The following is an 18,964-nucleotide window of genomic DNA, read 5'->3' on the forward strand; positions in this document are numbered from 1 at the left end:
AGGCTGTGAACAGAGTTCGTACACCGAGCAGTAGGGAGCGTCTGCAGCTACAGTCGCTTCAACTGCAAAAGTCTCGGCGGCCTCCCCTGGAGCACCCCACTGGCGCGCGTCCGAGGACACACCTCCTCCTCTCTCCCCCTCTGCGCGTCCAGCTCTGGCCTCTGCGCAGCAGAGCCCCAGACTCTGGCCTGGTATGTTCGTCCACTCTGCGCGCCGCGCCGCGCGCTGGCGGTGCAGCCGCGCCGAAGGCGCAGAGTCGCGCGTTTTGCGCGCGCGCGCGAGCTGCTCGCATCGGTCGATCAAAGGCATCGGATTGAGCTGACAACGCGTATCGCATGTGTGTTTTAGCGCATGCGAAATGCTGCGCTCACCTCGGGCCCGCCCGACGGCGAGGTGCAGCGCGGGCTGCGTGGTCTCGACGGCTTCGCGTTGATCGACGCGTCGACGATCGCGGCAGCGCGGCGCGCCGAACAGATCGAGCTCTTTGTCGAACTAAGGGATGAAACAGCTTTGCAAGTGCTGCCCACAAGTTTTGTCGGCCACGTCGGAGGCGCCCTCGAGCGAGAGGGTGGCGAGGCCGGCGGCGGCGCAGAGGACGCCGCCGCCAAAGAAGGACAGGTCGCGGGCATCGGCGCCGTCGTACTCGCCAAAGAGCAACCCTGCGGCGTGAAGACGCAATTCGTGGGCGATCGCGTGCACCAGACAGCTCTTGACAGGCGCGTGTGACCGCTATCCCATCCTCACGGCACACAAAAAAAAAATCGAGCGCGGCCGCGGCGTGCGCGAGCGTGGGTAGCTGCGACGACACAAGTGTGGCTGTGGCCCGCCGCTTGGAGGGCAGGCTGGCTCTGCTGCGCGGCGCAGCGGTCGGCGGCAGGCGCTGCGCGCTCACGCGCGCGGGGGATTGTGAGCGCCGCTTCGGGGAGGTGCCTAGCTATTGTCGATCGGAGACACCGTTCTTCTGATGTCAAATGTGGGCTTTGCTTTGCAATTTAGCCCGCCGATCCGATGATAGCCAGAGCCAAGAATTTTCAAGAACAGGCATGAAGGTCGCTGCGAGAATAGGCGGCGAGAAACTGTGAAGAGAGGTAGAAAGGGGCTAAGGGATTAAGGGGCATACAACGACAAGACCAAGGCACGGGCAGAGGAGCGAGGTGCCGTCCTCCCATCCCCTCTTTTGGGTTGTAGCATGTAGGTATATTGTTGGCAAGAGGGTTGTACGGTTTCTTTCTTTTCTTTCTTCAAGGGGCATCAGGCCACCTCGACAGATAAAATCCCTAGTGGCGGCGTCCGTCTTCCCATCCCTCCCTTGGTGGGACAGACCCCCTACTCGAGTAGGAGCCGGAACCCGGGTCCGTCTACAGCCCCCATGAACGTACTGCTCCTCTCCGCCTCCCTCTCCTTCGCGATCGGGCCGGCGCGCCCACTTCCCGGCCGCCCTGCCGCGCGCCTGGGCCCGCCGCCGCGGCTGCAGTCGCTGTATGCGGACGACGGCGGCGAGGCTGACGTGGATTGGGACAAGGAGGCGGCCGCGCTGGCGAAGCGGGGTGCGCAGCGGCCCAACCCCTACGTGGAGGCGGTGCGGAGCGTCGAGCTCCCCGAGATGGTGGCCGAGTTTGCCAAGACTGCGCCCGAAGCCGTGCAGCTCGCCGTCAAGCAAACCGTGGCGGCGCTACTGGGGCAGATGCCGGCCGAGGTGGCCGACGGCGCAATCACGGCGACGGGGCAGTCGCTCGCTTCGCTCTTCTTCTCGATGCAGATGACGGGCTACATGTTCCGTAACGCCGAGTACCGCCGCTCGCTCTCGACGACGCTCGCCGCCGCCGAGGACGAGATGGCAGAGGCGGCGGCGCTGCCTCCGGTGAAGGGAGAGATCACGGTGTCGCTCGCGCCGGGGATGGAGGCGAAGGTGGACGCCGCCGCGTACATGGCGGAGCTCCGCTCCGAGGTGGAGGGGCTCCGCGCGCAGCTCGCCTCAGCGCGCGAGAAGAAGGCGGAGCTGCCACCGCCGCCACCGCCGCCCTCTCGCCCTCGGCCCGCCCCACCGCCCTCTCGCCCTCGGGCGGGGCCACGCGCGAGCGGCGCCGACCCGACGTGCCGCAGGCGGAGCAGCCGCTGCTCGCCTTCATCCAGTCGCTGCCCGGCGACGAGGCGCGCCAGCTGCAGGGAGGCGTCTCCTCGGAGGTGCTCGAGGCGATGGGCTAATCTCGGCTCATCTCGGCTCATCTCGGCTCATCTCGGCGTCTCCTCGGAGGTGCTCGAGGCGATGGGGCAGCTCGTCACCTCGCTGCTGCGAGACATGAACGTGGCGCCGGACGCACTCACCGAGGCGCCGGTCGCCAAGATGCGCGAGGTGGCCGTCCCTCCCCGCCCCCCGCACCCGCCTCACTCGCAGCCCCGCCCGCCGCTTGCCCCGCTCACGGACCGCCCCGCCCGCCGGCAGGTGCTCATCCTTCAGCTTGTGCAGGGCTACAAGCTGCGCGAGCTCGAGGTGCGCGCCGAGCTCAAAGGGACCTTCTGGGACCAGTAGGGGAGGCCGGCGCCGGCGTGGCGCGCGGGGGTCTCGGCTTCGGCTTCAGAGATCAAGAGTGTTTTGTGAGAGGGGGTGAGCCGCAGCGTTTCTCGTTAGTCGTTTTTCAGTCGTTGAGAAATACTGCCAGCCTCCCCCCCTCCCTTCTACCCTTGCAATGAATGACGGGGCCGACCTTGTTCTCCCTCGCCCCCCGCTCAACCTTGCGAGCTACGCTGGCACTGCCGATGACCTCTTGGACATCCCCTTCGTCGTGTGGGTCATGACGACGGGAGTGCCTGTCTTCGTCTCTCCCATGAGGTCGCTCACAGCGTGCGCAACCGCGTTCTGGCCGCTCGAGGTCTTGGCCAGGTCGCGCAGCACCGAGTCGAGCGCCTTCTGCGCCGATGCGTCGTTGAGGACAATCTTCGAGGACTGGCGCTGCAGGCTGCTGCCCTTCTTCGTCACCACGAGCTCGCCGGCCACGCTGTGCTTCTTGAGCAGCTCGATCTTCTCCTTGAGCGCGCCGTCCACCTGCTTCTGTGAGCCGAGCGAGTCGAGGAACTGGTGCAGCACGTAAGCCGGGATGTTGCCGCGCTGCTCGTGCTGCGCCTCCAAGTCGTCTGTGGCGAAGAGCTTCGAGTTGATGTGCTTCTCAGTCGCCCAGATCACGTACTTTGCATGGAGGAGGATGCCGAGCCGCACCAGGTACGGCCCATTGAAGTACTCGCCGCGGTGAAAAACTTCGACCTTGCCCGCATTCAGGTACTTGAAGCCATAGCACTGAACTTGATCCCACAGCACAAAGTGTGTCAGGGGGATCCAGTTCACGAAGCGCTCGCGCTTTTGGAAGAAGCCCACGATCTCCTCGCCGTTCTCGTCCTCCCCTTCCTCCTCCTCCAGCGTGAAGGAGATCTCCATCGAGTTGTAGACGACGTTGGTGTTTTCGCGCTCTGTGTCCCACACTACGCCGGCAAGCACAAAGTGGATCGCAATGGGGAAGATGCCCAGGATCTGGAGAAAGTCCTCCGTCGAGTAGAAGTCAATAATCGCGTCGGGGTCTTTGTCGGTGGTGAAGGAATAGTAGAAGAAGTCATCGGGCTCTGTGAAGGGCAGCGCCAGGAGGACGCCACCTGCGAAGGCTGCGACTTCCTTGCGGAACACGCTCGTGACGACCGTTTTCGTCAGGCTGGCGGCCGTGCTGGCAGAGCGGGCCGAACCGCTCGCGCGTGTCGCGCGAGAGAGCAGCGGGGCCGCCACCCTGCCAAGCCGAGCGGCCATCATGGTGTGCGGATGTCGCTTCGGCCGTCGCCGTTCGTTCGCTCCCTCCCCTATCGTAAGAACTCATCACGGCGTAACTTATTATGACTTTATATGTTTTTTGTCATACTACGTGCCTCCTGTGTCTGTAGCCTGGCGTTTATGCCCCGTCTTTGCCGCGTCTGAGAGAGAGATTTTTGAAAACCAACACTTCTTCTGGACAGGGTGCCCCGCCACAACGACCCCTGGAATTGCGACTCGCCGCTTTCCTCCCGCTGTGGTGTGAGCTCTGTGTCGCGATCCACGAACAACATACCTAGTCTTCTCTCTCGCGTCTGTGCCCCCGAGTTCAATTTCTGGCTGCCTTCCGGAAGGCGGACTGCTGACTGACAGAGTGTGTTTGTTTGGCACTTGCTTGCGCCTTTTCTTTTCTTTCTCTACTCCCTACCTGTGTTAGTGCCAGTGCGCGCCAGACCCGCGCCCAGTGTCGTGCACTTGGAGCACTTGGAGTGCAGTCATAACCCAACCCTTTTCCTGGCTCACAAGCTAAAGATGTTCACGGGCCCCCACAGGGAGGTCTCCCGCATGGGGAGCCCCGGGTACTCTTTAGCTGTACTCGTCTAGGCAGGGGTTGGTCATAACCTGGGGTGCGAAAATTGTTTTGAAAGAAAGAAAGAAAACCGGTAAGCACAGCAAGGGAGGGATGGTAAAGAAAGAAAACAGACAAGCAGGGAGGGATGGGAGAACGGCACGCCGCCACCAACACAGGGATTTAGGGTGGGCGACGGCTAGCACCTCACCCCTCTCCCACGCTCACGGCTCTGCTCGCGGCAGTACATGTACATGTGGCAGTTGCACGCCCACACCCCGCTAAAATTTGTCGCCGCCGCGGAGGCTCACGACCCGCGTGTGCATCCGGGCGGCCGGCGGCAGCTCTCGCTCAAGGCGGGCTGGCGGCTGAATGGCAACCTGCAGACGCTCGGCTACTTTGCCGCCGAGATGTGCGTGGGCAACCCGCCACGGTCCTTTTCGCTCATCGTCGACACCGGCTCCGGCATGACGGCGCTCCCTTGCGCCGACTGCACTCACTGCGGCCACCACTCGGCGGGCACTCGCTTTGACGCTTCGGCGTCGCCAACCTCGTCGGTGGTTGGCTGCTCCGGCTGCGGCTCGTGCGACCGCGGCTCGTGCGGCTACTCGGTCTCGTACACGGAGGGCTCCTCCATTCGAGGCCGCCTCGTCAGGGATGAGGTGCACTATGCGGTCGACGGCGCATCCGGCCGCACCGCGCCGACCGTCTTTGGCTGCCAGACGTACGAGTCGGGCCTCTTCCACTCGCAGCAGGCGGACGGGATCGCCGGCTTCTCGCGCGCGGGCTCCGGAGGCCAGGGCGGCTCGCTGCTGAGAGACCTCTGCGCGGCGACGGGCGCGCCCGCCGTCGGCTAGCTCCTGCCGCCACCGGACTCGTCCATGACGCGTCCACGCCCCGTCCCGCAGGCGCGCCCGCCATCTTCTCGCTCTGCCTCTCCTCGGACAGCGGTGGGAGGGGCTGCGGGGGCGGGAGGGTGGCCCTCGCCCCTCCTGCCGCCCACCACCGCGCCCCTCGCTGCAGGCGCGCTGGTCATGGGAGGCGCGGTGCCGCCCTCCCTGCGGCCGGCGTGGGTGCCGACGCTAGGGCGGCCGGGCGACTACACAGTGCAGGCTCGGGACTCGCGGTGGCAGTAGTGGAGTGGGAGGAGGAGGAGGAGGCAGGACTCACAGCCGACTGCGCGGCGCAGGTGCTCGAGTTCCGCGTCGGGGGCCATACCGTCGGCTCGCCCTCCGCCGCTGCTGCGAGCAGCGCAAGGTGCGAGCCGCGCCTCTTCACAGCGCCTCGCCGTGAACAGGCTCGCCGTCTGACTTTTCGCACTCGATCGTCGACTCGGGCACCACCTTCATCTACCTCCCCCCGACGCCCTACGCCGCCGTGCGGCGCCTCTTCCAGCAGAGCTGCCCGTGGCCCGCGGGCTGCGCCTCGCGCTCGGTCAAGGGGCACTACCCAGACGACTTCTGCTACACGATGGAGGAGGCCGACCTCGGTGGGTTCGCCAACCACTCGATCCGCCTCGGCGGCGGCTTCGAGCTCCCGCTCACGCCGCGACAGTACATCTACAAGGACCGCCCCGGCGTCTGGTGTCTCGGAGTCTTCGACAACGGCCACGCCGGCCTCGTGATCGGCGCGGCGGCGATGCGAGGCCACGAGGCGCCGCGAGATGCAGCCGAGATGCGGGGCCGAGAGGGAGAGGAGATGCGGGACCCGAGGCGGCGGCCGCGCTCTCCCCCCTCCCTCTCCCTCCCTCTCCCTCCCTCGTCCTCCCACTTCCTCCCTCTTCCTCCCTCTTCCTCCCTCTTCCTCCCCCCCCCCTCCCTTTCCCTCCCTTCCTCTCCCTCCCTCCCAGGCCCTCCCTCCCCCAACAGGTCGTCTTCGACGTCGACGGCCGCCGCATCGCCTTCCTGCCGCACAACTGCGACGCCATGGCCGCAGCCAAGGCGCCCTCCCTCCTCACCGGCGGCTATGGCCTCGCCGGCTGCTCAAAGCCCCTCACGCCCGAGCCGCCGCCGCCGCCGCCTTCCCCGCCGCCCACGCCGCCAGCCCCGCCCGTCCCGCCGCTGCCGCCGCACCCGCCGCCGATCCCTCCCCGGCCGCCGATCCACCCGCCGCTGCCGCCGCACCCGCCCGGCTGGGGCACGCCACTGTTGACGCGCGTCTACCAGAGCGTCTCGTCGGCGCTGCAAGGCTTGCGCGAGTCGGGCCGGGCCGGCTTGGCCGCGGCCTCGTCGCTGTTTGCGCTGCCGAGCGGCAGCGACCGCACGAGGCGCGTCTTCGGCATCCTCGGCGTCGTGCTCGCCGCCATCTTTTGCTGCCTGACGCCTCTTCTCTTCTGCGCGCTGAGGATGCTATTCGAGGCGCTCCGAGGGCCGACAGCCCTCGCTCGGCCGCAGTCCACTCGCTGACTCGTTTGTGATGGGCTGTAGGAGCTCGACACGGACCCGTTGCTAGGGCCCGCGGCGCGGGGTAGGGATGGCGGGGCGGCGGTGGGCCCGCGCGCGCCGCCGATGATGCTCTCTCGACAGGTGAGACAGGGCTACGACCATTTGCGCCAGTCAGAGGGCCTCGAGCTGGCGGTGATGCAGTCCGCCTCGGGGGAGCTGACTCCTCTGGGATCGCCTCTGGGATCCGCTGGGATCGCACCGGTGCCGAGCCCGTAAGAGCGACCGCACCGCACCTATCTCGTGTGTGGAGACGTCACGGAAAGTTCAGTGCGCACACAAACCACCACCACTTGTTGAGTGCATGCGTGTGTGTTCAGTGTGTTGCGTGAGAGGTGGAGGGCCGCAAGAGCAACAATTTGGGCACACTCACCCCACACACAGCTCAAACGGGCGCGGCGAAATCCGAAAACAATCACTCCCCCGCCGCGCACCACAAAGGCAAGACCAAGTCCAAGAGGCATCTCTGTTCTCTCTCTAGACTCTCCGTCGACAAACTAAGCACAAACATCATGCGCTACTCAGTGAGACACCTGAGCGTGACGGGCGAGTTCGAACAAACTGTTAAATCGAATTCCCCGGTTATGCCCGGGGCAAAGGTGGTTGGCACCACGCAGAGCCAGTATCGAGCAGCGGGTGTTGGCATTGCCATTGGTAGTCGAAGTAGGCAGCTCGTTCGCGCGTCCGTGGTGAATGGTGTCTGCAAGCGCGGCAGGGGAGGGGTCCGGGAGGAACAAAGGGGTCTGGGAGGGGAGGGGCGGGTCTCGCCTCGTGCAGGACCTCCCATACGCCTGCGGCCGACACCTTCCCCTCTTGCGCGAGGTCTAATGGCGCCGGCGTCTCGCTCGAACAACAGCGAAGCACGTAGAAGCCCACCATTGAGTCCACCATTGAACTACGGGTAGTCATGCGAGCGCCCATAGTTCTGTTAGGTCGAGACTCAGCCCGGTCACAGCGGCGCAGGAACGGCTTGAGAGCGTTCGATTTTGCGCGCGTGTTCGCGGTTGAGGCGCGACTGAGAGTGATTCGGATCTGATCCACGGGAGGAATGAGCTCGAGGCAGTACTGCGGGTTGGATTGCCAGGTGCGCTCAACGCGGCAGCCCCCTGCAGAAGTCGCCGTCCAGGCGCCGCGCACGAGCGCATGATGACCATCGGCAAGGCGCCGGACGGTGAGAGGAGTCGAGCTGTACAGCTGAAGTCGAAACGCCCCGTGCTGGCCTGCCATCTGTGTGGATGGGACGAGGAGTAGCGCCTCTCCAGCTGCAGCCTCAAACAGGACTGTGCCCTCAGAAGCAGAGACGAAGCCTGCCTCCGCAACGGTCATCCTTGGCGGAGAGCGGAGAGCACGCCGAGCTCGGGCAATCGCGACCAGGGCTTTCTGGTATCGCGAAGTTGGCGGCGCGGGCCTCTCATGGCGTGGCGGACCGGCTCTAGTCGTAAGGTCCTGAGTAGCCAAGGCGGCCGTCTTCGCCGCCTCAGCGTCGAGTGTGGATCTCTGCTGCCGCTCGAGCTGACGGCAGTAGTCGCTGCCCAAAGCTCGAGGATGAGTGGCAGTCGCGGGCCCTCCCGCCAAGCCGCTGAGAAGAAGGAGTGAGGCGCCGCCGCCTGTACACCCTTCGTCGCTGGACCCTTGGTCTTCGCCGCAGGGCTCCCCACCGCTCTCCGACGCTCGCAAAACTCGCAAACCAACCCGAGCGTCGGCGACCGCGGCTTCTCCAATAGCATCTTTGCCATTCAAAGCGCTCAAAACGCAACGGACCTGTCCGCCAGCAGGAGCGCAAACAGCGAATTGCGGGTTGGAGCCCCACCTGTCGCTCGGGAAGCGGCCTCCGGCGGTGTGCGCCTCCCAGCCACCATTGACATCGACATGGTTGATCGGAGGAAGAGTCTGCATCGAGACGGGCGCTTCCGACAAGACGCGGAGAATGAAGATGCCACTCGCTCGGGCACGCACCGAGTGAGGAACGACGAGGTAGCGGCAGCCGGCCTCCGCGACAAACTCGCAGACTAGCTGCCGTGCGCGCTCGGGGCCAGCCTCCGCGAGCAGCTGTTCCGTGGTGCAATCGACCACGGGCTGTACAGATGCGGCGCTGAGCACGCTCAGACCCAGATACTCTGCATGGGACGACTGCGAGAGCAGAAGATGCACGCGACATCTCTGCGGCGACCGGATCAGATGCTGGTGGTTGGTGCACCAAGCCGATGTCATGGGCGGGCCTCCTGGCAAACCATCCATCTCGACCTGGTGCCGTACTTGTCGCTGCCGCTCTTCTGCAAGCCAACCGACGCTCAGCCGGTCAAACGTGTGAAGGAAATGTGCAGTAGCCAGCTCAGTCATGCCCAGAGCCCCATCGGATGCGGTGTCGCGGATGGTCACAAAGTGCTGGCCTGCGCGTCGACCTGCAGCAGTTACCGCCACCGTGTGCGTCTCTTCCCTTCCTGAAGCTGAGGCGCACAACAGCGCCCCCTGGGAGATCCAGTGTGTGATGCGAGTAGTGGCTGCTGCGTCGTCGTATTCACCAAGAGAATACCGCTTTGCGAATCCACCGGTGAGATCCACAAATGCTTCGACCGATCGACCACCTTCGAGCCCAGCGAAAGACCCGCATCGTTTCGCAGCCGCCTTTTCAACGAGCGCCGCCCAGCCATGGCTGAAAAGCGCATTGCCATCCTGGTCGCACGGAAGAAGTGTGTCGATCTCCACATGCTGCCACCCTGCCCCGCCCCACGTTTGGAGTGTGACTCGTCCTTGAGCCATTCGACTCGTATCGACGAAGAGGCTAGCCAGGAGCTTCGGGTGGCGAGAAGCCAGAGCTGCAACGGGAGCCAGAAGCCAGCAACTGCCGAGCGCGCCCTGACGCACATCACCTGGCGGTATGTCTGGGGGAAGTACAGCGTCCGGGAAGAGGGCGTGGAAGCGGCGCCAGGACGCAGGCGGCGAGTCGGTCAAACCCACCGATGTATCAGAAGCAGGAAACGCTGGGTCCTCCCACAGCGCGCTGCCCGTGATCGACATGCCGCCCGACGGCCGCCTCGAGGGCGGGCGCCTTCGGCTGCAAGAGCGGAGAATGGGCGAAGCGTTACGCCGGAAAATAAAGAAGAAAAAACAAAAGAAAAGTTCTTTAGGGACACCCCCCTACCGCCGCCCAGTACGTGCTCCGCAGCTGAGCCCACGCACCCCACAGCAGCTCAAGCATAGCGGTTGCACGCGGTAAGAATTCTTAGAATACAAGCCTCTCTCACAGCACACTGGCACAACAAGGGGGGCATTACTTTATAGACTCCGAGGAAAAAGAAAACGGCGCCGCATGGCCATCTGTCGGTTGTGGATATGCCGCTGCTCGGCCAGCGAGTCGTGCTCGGCGGGCTCTCGGCCCGCCCCGAGCTGAACGGGCAGCGGGGCGTGGCGGGGAGCTTCGAGGGTGGCCGGTACGCGGTGGCGCTCGAGGGCGGCGGCGAGAGCGTGCGGGTGCGGCCGGGCAATCTGTCACTGGCTGCGGCGGCTGAGCCGAGCGGTGGCGTTGCAGTCTCCGACGAGGTCGTGGCAGCAGCTGAGCGAGGCGAGGAGGAGGCGGTGCTGGCGTGGCTTGATCGCGGCGGGCGGGTCGACGCGACGTACAAGAAAGGTAAGGTGAGCGGCCTCACGCTGCTGATTGGCGCCGCCTTCTACGGCCACTTGGGGGTGGTTGAGCTGCTGCTGCAGCACGGCGCGGGGGTCAACCTGCAGAGCAGCAACGGCTACACCGCGCTGATGTACGCTGCCGGCAACGGCCACGAGCGGCTGGTCGAGCTGCTGTTGCGGCGTGGGGCGAAGGCCAACCTGCAGAGCAGCAAAGGCGTCACCGCGCTGATGCTCGCCGCCCAAGGGGGCCACGAGCGGGTGGTCGAGCTGCTGATGCAGCGCGGCGCGGAGGTCAACCTGCAGAGATGCGACGGCGGCACCGCGCTGATGCTCGCCGCCCTCTTCAACCGCCCCGCCGTCGTGCGGCGCTTGCTGCGGGCGGGCGCAGACGCGGCGGTGCGCAATGTGAACGGCAAGACGGCGTTGCAGACGGCCAAGGAGAAGGGCAACGCCGAGTGCGTCAATCTCTTGACTGAGGCAGCGGCGGCGGCTGCGGAGGGCCGAGTAGGGGCCGACCGCGCTTCCTCGGGCGCGGCAGCGGCAGCCGAGGACGCGCCGCTCCTCGGCCAGCGAGTCGTGCTCGGCGGGCTCTCCTCCCGCCCCGAGCTGAACGGGCAGCGGGGCGTGGCGCGGAGCTTCGAGGGTGGCCGGTACGCGGTGGCGCTCGAGGGCGGCGGCGAGAGCGTGCGAGTGCGGCCGGGCAATCTGTCGCCGGCAGCGGCGGAGCCGGTGTCAGGCGGTGCCGCGGCAGCCCCCGACGCGGTTGTGACAGCGGCTGAGCGAGGCGAGGGGGAGGCGGTGCTGGCGTGGCTCGAGGGCGGCGGGCGGGCCGACGCGACGTACGAGAGAGACGGCGTGAGCGGCCTCACGCTGCTGATGGGCGCCGCCGGCCACGGCCAGGAGCGGATGGTCGAGTTGCTGCTCCGGCACGGCGCGGAGATCAACCTGGAGGACAGCAAAGGCTGGACCGCGCTGATGCTCGCCGCCCAGCAAGGCCACGAGCGGGTGGTCGAGCTGCTACTGCAGCGCGGCGCGGAGATCAACTTGCAGAGCACCAAAGGCTTCACCGCGCTGATGTACGCCGCCGACTCAGGCCACGAGCGGGTGTTCGATTTGCTGATACGGCGCGGCGCTGAGGTCAACCTGCAGAGCAGCAACGGCGACACCGCGCTGATGGTCGCCGCCGACCAAGGCCACGAGCGGGTGGTCGAGTTGCTGATACGGCGCGGCGCTGAGATCAACCTGCAGAACAGCAACGGCGGCACCGCGCTGATGCACGCCGCCGACCAAGGCAACGAGCGGGTGGTCGACTTGCTGATTCGGCACGGGGCGGAGGTCAACCTGCAGAACAGCGAAGGCGCCACCGCGCTGATAGTCGCGGCCCTCTTGAACCGCCCCGCCGTCGTGCGGCGCTTGCTGCGGGCGGGCGCGGATACGACGGCGCGCGCTGAGAACGGCAAGACGGCGCTGCATGCTGCCAAGGAGAAGGGCTGCGCCGAGTGCGTGCGCGCCATCGAGGAGCATGCGGCGGCGGCGGAGGCGGAGGCGGCGGAGGCGAGGGAGGCGGAGAGAGCGGCGGCAGAGGCGGAGGCGGCGCGGCATGCCGAGGCCCTGCTGGCGGAGGAGGAGGCGGAGAAGGAGGAGCGCGCCAAGGAGAGCAAGAAGGGCAAGAAGAAGAAGAAGAAGAGCGGCGGCGGTGAGGCAGACAACGCGGCTCCTGGCCCCAGCGCCACCGCCGCTCTGCCGCCGCCAGCCCCACCGCCAGCCCCATCTCCTCCGCCCGCCGACGCAGCCGCCATTGCCGCGGCGGACGAGGCGCTGCAGCAGGCCGTGGCCGCTGGCTCGTACGAGAGATTAGCCAGTGCGCTGGAGGCGTGCAGCGGCCTCGCAAGCCTGGCCGTGCTGGCGGCGGCGAGGCGCGCGCGCGACAAGCTCAAGGAGGCGCGGAGGAGGGACAGCCAGCGGCTGCGCAAGGCGCATGGCGCGGCGATGGGCGCGCTCAAGTCGCTCGACACCGCGGACAGCCCCTCCGCGCTCCGAGCGGGCATCGCTGCTGCCAGGCCGCACGTGGGCGCGCTGCCTGCCTTGGCCGAGGAGGTGAGCGCGGCGGAGTCGAAGCTGGAAACTCTGTCTGTCGCCTCCGAGCCGGCCGCGGCGGAAGAGGCTGTTGCTCGGCCAGTCGAGATAGCCTTGTCGGACCTCACCGCGGCTACCGACGGGTTTGCAGAGGGCAAGCTGATTGGCAGCGGCGGCTTCAGCCACGTCTACGAGGCGTCGGCCGACCTCCACCTCTCCCTCGCCGCGCCTCCGCAGCTGCGCCACTTGCCGCTCGTCGTCAAGCGGGCAAAGTCGGGCCAGTCGGGCGGTTTGTCGCGGGCGGAGCTCGAGGTGAAGCTTCTCAAGGCGGTGAGCCACCCGCACCTGCTGCCGCTGCTCGGCTACTGCCTCTCGCCCGACGGCGTCTGCCTCCTCTCACCGCTGATGCGCGGCGGCTCGCTCGAGGCGCGGCTGCGCCTCTCGGATCCCGACCGCGCTGCGCAGCTCCGGCGGCTGGGCATGGTAGAGCCGCCGAGGCCGCTGACGTGGCAGCAGCGCGTGCGTGTCGCGTGCGAGGCGACCGAGGCGCTCGTCTACCTCCACTCGAAGGGCATCGTGCACCGCGACGTCAAGCCGGACAACATCCTGCTCGACGAGAAGCTGACCGCCGTCCTTGCCGACACGGGCTTCGCCAAGGACCAGCGTCCCGACGCTTCTGTCCGCTGCCGCTCGACCGCCCTCTACATGTCCACGGGCTACCTCTGCCCCTCCATCTCCAAGGGGGGCGAGTACTCGAGCAAGACGGACGGCTACGCCATCGGCATCACCCTCCTCGTCTGCCTCACCAGTCGCTCCGAGGTGCAGCTCACCGACCGGTGCGAGGACGAGTTCGAGGAGGACTGGACCGACATCGACGCAGTGAAGCTCGCCGACGTGGCTGCGGGCTGGCCAGTCGACGCGGCGCGCGCAGTAAAGGACCTCGCGCAGGCGGGGGACGGGCAGAAGAGCCTCTGCCACCACAGCTTGCGCAAGCGGCCCACGCTGCCCGAGGCGCTGTTGACGCTCCGGGCGCTGCTGTCTGGCGCGCAGGGCGGGGCGGGGGTGGAGGAGGCTGCGCCGGCACCTGGAGACGAGGCCGCTGCGGCAGCCGCCCGCACCACCGGCTACGAGCCTTCGCCGCTCTCGGTGCAGGTGCGCGGCATGCGCACGGGCGGCGACGCGCAGGCGCGCATCCAGGGCAACATGCTGCTCGCCTTCAACACGCTGATGCCGCGCCTCGACGCCGTCTACGCCTCGCGCTCTGCGGCGGCGCCCGACGGCTTCGAGGAGCGCATCAACTATTGGCACCGCGAGTGCGGCCTGCCTACCGAGCTGCGGAGCCAGCTGCACTCGCTGCGCATCTGGGCGAACGCGGCGAGGCACCACGACGCGGCGAGGTGGAGGAGGGACGGGCCGCGGAGCGAGGGGGAGGCGTCGCGGCTAGTTGCCGAGGTGACGGAGGCGATCGGGGCGATCGAGGGGTAACATTTGTGTGTACGAGTGTTCCTCGAGGTCGTATGGTACACCGTCGTCGGTGTGTACAAGCTACGGCTTTTTAGCCCCCAGGTGTGAGGGATTGGAGGAGGACAGGGTCCCACACTAGAGGGTCGACAGCGTCACCTAATCTAAAATCTGAGGAATTCAGGCTTGAGGCATGTCGCTTCAGTGAGGCCAAAGTGAATTATGGATGTGTGAGAACGGTACGGAACACGAGGTAGGGACACAATAAGCTCGCAGTGCTGGTACGCACAGCTCGACGCGTACTCGAATGCTGCCACTGTCATTCTAGCCGGCGAGCGGCGGCGTCACAGCGTCGACTCTCACATTGCGATGACGGAGGATGAGACGCACTGCTTGCCCAGACGCGCGCCTCGGCGCGCTCGCAGGAGGAAGGCCAGCGGTCGTGCTGCGCAGGCCGTCTGGCTGAAGGGAGCAGCAGCTGGCGCTCAACAGCAGCGCTGGCGAGCGGCGCAGTCACACCACTCTCCCGCCATGGCCACGTGTCATTTCGCTCCAAGATTTGGCGCCAAAATGGCACTTTAGTGTCCACCTAGCCACGTGGTCCCACATCATAGGGCTCCATTTGGCTCACTCATTTGGTGGCACCGTCCAATCGTTCGCCGATATCCGAAACCGGGGTGTCCCTAAATAACTTTTCCAGGAGAAGGTATCTTAATTGCGGCGTGCCCGTGCCGCATTTTCTTTTTTTCTTTCTATGCCGGAAACAAAACAAAAGACCGGCCAGCCACTCGCGCGTCCTCGCGACTTCACGCAAAAACAGAAGATCTATTGAGACGGACAACCACAGACAGTCGAGAGGGGAGAGACAGCAACGACAGCCGTCGGCGATGGAGACGCTCCTTGGCGGGCTGGACGTGGCGCGGGTCGGGGCAAACAACACCAGCCGTGCTTTCAAGATCAGCTACCTGACGGAAGGTTCTCGCGCCAATCCGGCTGTTGTCATTCCGCCTGGAGGTGGCGCGACGAAGGAGGAGAATCTGTACATGGCGCGAGAGCTGGCAGCCGTCGGGCCCTTCTTCGTGGTCATGTACGACCTGCGCGGCACTGGCGGGAGCGAACCGCGAGACTGCTGGGCAACCGCCTTTTCCGCAGCAGGCACCACGCCCGTCCAGGAGATGGAGCGGGTGGTCGGTGTGGCGCCGCCGAAAGCTAAGGCGGAGGACGAGAGCGCAGGTGGCCTCCGCAACTACGCGCAAAAGCTTCGTCCGGCCCCACTTAATCCCATCATCTCCAACCAGCTTCCCGACTTTGATGCGTATGCCGAAGATGCCTTCTCGGTCCTCGACGAACTCGGCATTCACCAGGCTCATTTTGTCGGGCTTTCGCAGGGAGGGATGCTGGCGCGGCTCGCGGCGACGCTCCACCCGGAGCGGGTGCTCTCGGTGGTGAGCTGTGGCTCCGCTGCCAGCAAGCTCGGCTTGATGATGGCCGCTTTCTCAGCGGGCGCTGAGGAGTTCTACGACAAGATGAAGGCGGCGGAGCTGTACGGCGAAAACGGAAAGCCGCCGTGGGGCTCGAGGCGCGCCACGCGGGATGAGTACGTAACGTGGCGCAGCAAGCTGCTCGAGATAGTCGTCCCCGACTTTGACAAGGCGGTGTACGAAGAGATGGCAGGCCGGTCGTGGGATGCAGGATACATGGGCGAGTCACAGTGCGCCGTTGGCGCTCTGGCCTACGAAGCGTGGGAGCGGCAGGGCAAGGATGTGGCGCATCTTGAGGTGCTGAGAGCCAACAAGACGATCCCGATCATGTTCGTGCACGGGAGGAAGGACGCGGTCATTCACTTCGAGGAGAGCCGGAAGCTGTTTGCGCAGACCGGCAACTGCGTCTTCGAGCCCCACGACTATGGCCACAACTTTGGGCCGCCCAAGCACCAGACCGCACTCCTCAGCCGCATGGCAACCTTCATGAAGAAGAGCAGCGCCACGGGCCTTGGCTCTGCTCCAGCTGCGTCGATCGGTACTGACACCTATTCCGCAGGCGTGTCAGCAGACTTGGAAGCGAGGCTTTCGCTCGACACGACCACCCCCGAGCTGTGGGAGGTATTTTGCACAGTGCAGACCGCAGCCGACACCGCCTTTGCGCTCGACCTTTTGCTCGACAAGCTAGGGCTGGCTGCCCTGCGGGGGCAGGGCCTGCAGCTCTTCCTCGCCCTCAAGCCGGCGCTCGAGCAAGCGGGGCTCATGTTCAAGCAGAAGAAGCTGCTCAATGACCTTCACGGAAGCATGATCCGCGCGCAGAAGGTGGTGGCGCGGCTTCGCGGCGTGGCCAAGCCCGACAACGAGGCTGCAATGGCTGCGGCCGAGGAGACGGCGGCGACCAAGAGCGCCGACAACAGTTTCGGCGTCAATGAGATTCTCGTGTGCGGGGCAGGGCCCGTCGGGCTGCGCGCTGCTGTGGAACTCGCGCTGCTGGGCTTCCGCGTGACGGTGATAGAGAAGCGACCCAACTTTTCTCGTGCCAACATCCTGACCTTCTGGGACGAGACGATGAGCGACATGCTCGCGCTCGGCGCAAAGTCTTACTTCCCCGACCTGAAGCCGACGGGCAACCAAAAGGTGCTCGGCACGCGCCAGATTCAGGTCTGCCTGCTCAAGACATTTCTGCTCTTTGGAGGCGCCGTGCACTATGGCAAGGAGATTTGTGGGCTTGTGCCTCCCTGCGACGAGGCAAGCAAGTGGAGCGCCAAGTTTCGGCCGTACGTCAAGCACCGGCGTGCGGCTGAGACGGACGCGCAAGCCAAGCGGTCGGCCGAGCGGGAGAGCTCCGAGACGGCGCCAAAGGAGCAGGGTGGCACAGAGGGCACGGCGCTCGAGTTCCAAAAGGCAAAGGACTACGGAGGCAAGGAGACGGCCAGCGTGGAGACCTGGGACGTCGACATGGCTTACGTGAACGGGTCTGCAGCGGGAGGCGGTGGCGACAAAGCAACCGGGCTCCCGCCGGTCAAGTTTGACGCGTACATCATCGCCGAGGGCGGGTGGAGCGACTCGACACGACGGCTCGGGTTTTCCAAGTCGGTGGAGCTTTTCAAGCCCGTCTTTGGGCTAGTGGCCAACCTCAAGTACAATCCGAACGACCTCAAGGAGCGCAACATGCGCTCGCAGGTCCATTTCTGTCTTGGTTCGGACTGGCCGCTCAGCAACTGCCCCATCCAGGCGGAGTTCATCGAGTACCTAAAGGGTGAGACGCACTTCTTCGCGCTCGTGGTCAGCAAGAAGAACCACCACAAGGACGGCACGGACTCCCACCTCGATCGCATGAAGCCAGAGGACCGTGCGGCCATCCCGGATGAGATCATTGCTCAGATGCGGCGGGCGAGCCAGCAGAAGGGGCTGCTCGAGATGGGGGTCTTCAAGCGGGGATACGCCTCAGGCCAGGCCTGTCTGGCGACGGACAACGTTGACGTGCAGAAGCTGCACCAGATGGTGCGCGACATCACGCAGGAGATGGGGCTGCCGCCGTCGACCGAGTTCTTTGAGAGCAACCCTGTCCAGCTGTTTGACTTTTCGCGGCGGGCGCGGTGCGTCGACCCGGTGAGGCTGCTCTGCTCGGGCGCAGACGGCGGCGACTCTGAGGCAAGGGTGCTCTCACCAGCCGAGTTTCTAAAGGGGTCGCACGCCGGGGTGCAAGCCCTCGTCTTGCCAGTCGGTGACGCGCTGCAGGAGCCTGTGTGGACGCAAGGCTTGGGCATCAACCGAGGTTTCCACACAGCCATGAACCAGGCTGAGGCGACTGTCACTGGTGTTGCCGACGGTGTCGCGTCCCTGAGCGCACAGCTCTGGTTTCGCGATGTCTCAAATGCGGGCACGCTGTGGAAGCCGCTGCGCTGGTCAGATCTCGGCGAGATGCACGGGCGCAGGATCCACATCTCTGCCGTCGCGACCGACCTGCAAGCCGCGTGGCACGTCCACCCGCCAGAAGAGCTCGCTGGGGAGGAAGAGCGCTTCCCATTTCAGCTGCGCCTTCCTCCTGGGAACGAGTCGGCTGCCGTGAGAGCGCGATTTCTGTTCAATTTTGGCGTTCGCGCTGACGCACGCACAGTCGACATGTGTGTATCGGAGAAGTCCGTCCACATCGACCCTCAGCCAGGAAGGGAAATGCTGGTGGAGGGGGAGGCACGGACAGAGCCGCTCGCGTTGCGCCCGGGTTCGACGCGCCCGATTCCCCCGACTGACTACAGTGAGCGGCACATCGTTGGAACGCTGCCGCTGGGTGGGCGAGACGCAGACGAGGTCGTTGGTGGGCTGCCCATCACAGCGGCGCTGCAATCCGGCTGCAAAGCTGAGGGCGCCTCTTGCTGGGGCGCGCAGCTGAGTGCCGGGCTTCTCTCCGATGCAGGCATCTCCGAGCTTCGAAGTGCACTCGCAGCCTGCGACGCCGCGGGTGCTGCCGAAGAGCAGCAGGCATGCAAGCTCGCGACGACGCTCTTCGAAGACGGCGGCGGCGGCGGCATTGGCAGCGGGAATGGCACAGCGACGATCGTGGTGATCCCTGACAGTGGATTCGCGTGTGTCGGCTTGAACGTGTTTGTTCAGCGCGCGGGTGGGATGAACCTGAGTGGGATGCTCGAGACCTATCTTACTGTCGGCGCGCACGCCATCGTTGCGCGGATGGGTGCCGATGAGCTGCAGCATGTTCACCTCGCACCGCCAGAGGGGTTCTCAGCCATCGTGGGCCGCAGCGCAGCTGCTGAGTGTCTGATGGCGTTTCCCGGCATGGGGGGTGGGGACATGATGCCTCCCCCGGCCGCCTTTGGCCCTTCCTTGATTGGCGCCTGGGCAGTCTACCAGCCAGGGACGTACGCCGTCTACGTCATGGCGAAGGCTCGTGCTTTCGCAGACGCGCCGGCTGGCCTGCTGGCGCCCACCTTCTTTATCTCGACCGCCCTGGGGCGGTGATGCGCGGGCGCGCTCCTCACGTGCGATGACTCCGATCTCCGACCTC

The 18,964-nt window shown here is 65.7% G+C and overlaps 5 protein-coding genes across 5 annotated transcripts; 4 read left to right on the top strand and 1 right to left on the bottom strand.

Annotated features, from left to right (window-relative positions):
* Positions 1–1,533: 1,533 nt before the first annotated feature.
* Positions 1,534–2,651, top strand: EMIHUDRAFT_434955 (hypothetical protein). The gene is made up of 4 exons (XM_005779493.1): positions 1,534–1,993; positions 2,104–2,184; positions 2,255–2,353; positions 2,444–2,651. Exons 1-4 carry the CDS (start codon positions 1,604–1,606, stop codon positions 2,528–2,530), a joined length of 657 nt encoding a protein of 218 aa, XP_005779550.1. The 5' UTR covers positions 1,534–1,603; the 3' UTR covers positions 2,531–2,651.
* A 1,955-nt stretch (positions 2,652–4,606) lies between these two features.
* EMIHUDRAFT_100295 (hypothetical protein) lies at positions 4,607–6,763 on the top strand (the record flags this gene model as incomplete). Its single annotated transcript, XM_005779494.1, has 6 exons — positions 4,607–5,206; positions 5,267–5,308; positions 5,382–5,404; positions 5,548–5,615; positions 5,656–5,978; positions 6,227–6,763. The coding sequence occupies 6 exons, from the start codon at positions 4,607–4,609 to the stop codon at positions 6,761–6,763; spliced, it is 1,593 nt and encodes a 530-aa protein (XP_005779551.1).
* Positions 6,764–7,316: 553 nt separating this feature from the next.
* On the bottom strand, positions 7,317–8,125 carry EMIHUDRAFT_205053 (hypothetical protein; the record flags this gene model as incomplete). Its single annotated transcript, XM_005779495.1, has 3 exons — positions 7,317–7,499; positions 7,580–7,694; positions 7,767–8,125. The coding sequence occupies 3 exons, from the start codon at positions 8,123–8,125 to the stop codon at positions 7,317–7,319; spliced, it is 657 nt and encodes a 218-aa protein (XP_005779552.1).
* A 1,012-nt stretch (positions 8,126–9,137) lies between these two features.
* EMIHUDRAFT_100296 (hypothetical protein) lies at positions 9,138–13,984 on the top strand (the record flags this gene model as incomplete). The annotated part of the gene is made up of 2 exons (XM_005779496.1): positions 9,138–9,350; positions 12,032–13,984. 2 exons carry the CDS (start codon positions 9,138–9,140, stop codon positions 13,982–13,984), a joined length of 2,166 nt encoding a protein of 721 aa, XP_005779553.1.
* An 863-nt stretch (positions 13,985–14,847) lies between these two features.
* Positions 14,848–18,918, top strand: EMIHUDRAFT_100297 (hypothetical protein; the record flags this gene model as incomplete). The annotated part of the gene is made up of 1 exon (XM_005779497.1): positions 14,848–18,918. The coding sequence occupies one exon, from the start codon at positions 14,848–14,850 to the stop codon at positions 18,916–18,918; it is 4,071 nt and encodes a 1,356-aa protein (XP_005779554.1).
* Between the last annotated feature and the right edge of the window lie 46 nt (positions 18,919–18,964).

The sequence above is a fragment of the Emiliania huxleyi genome (genome assembly GCF_000372725.1).
Source record: "Emiliania huxleyi CCMP1516 unplaced genomic scaffold EMIHUscaffold_23, whole genome shotgun sequence".
NCBI classification, from domain to species: domain Eukaryota; phylum Haptophyta; order Isochrysidales; family Noelaerhabdaceae; genus Emiliania; species Emiliania huxleyi.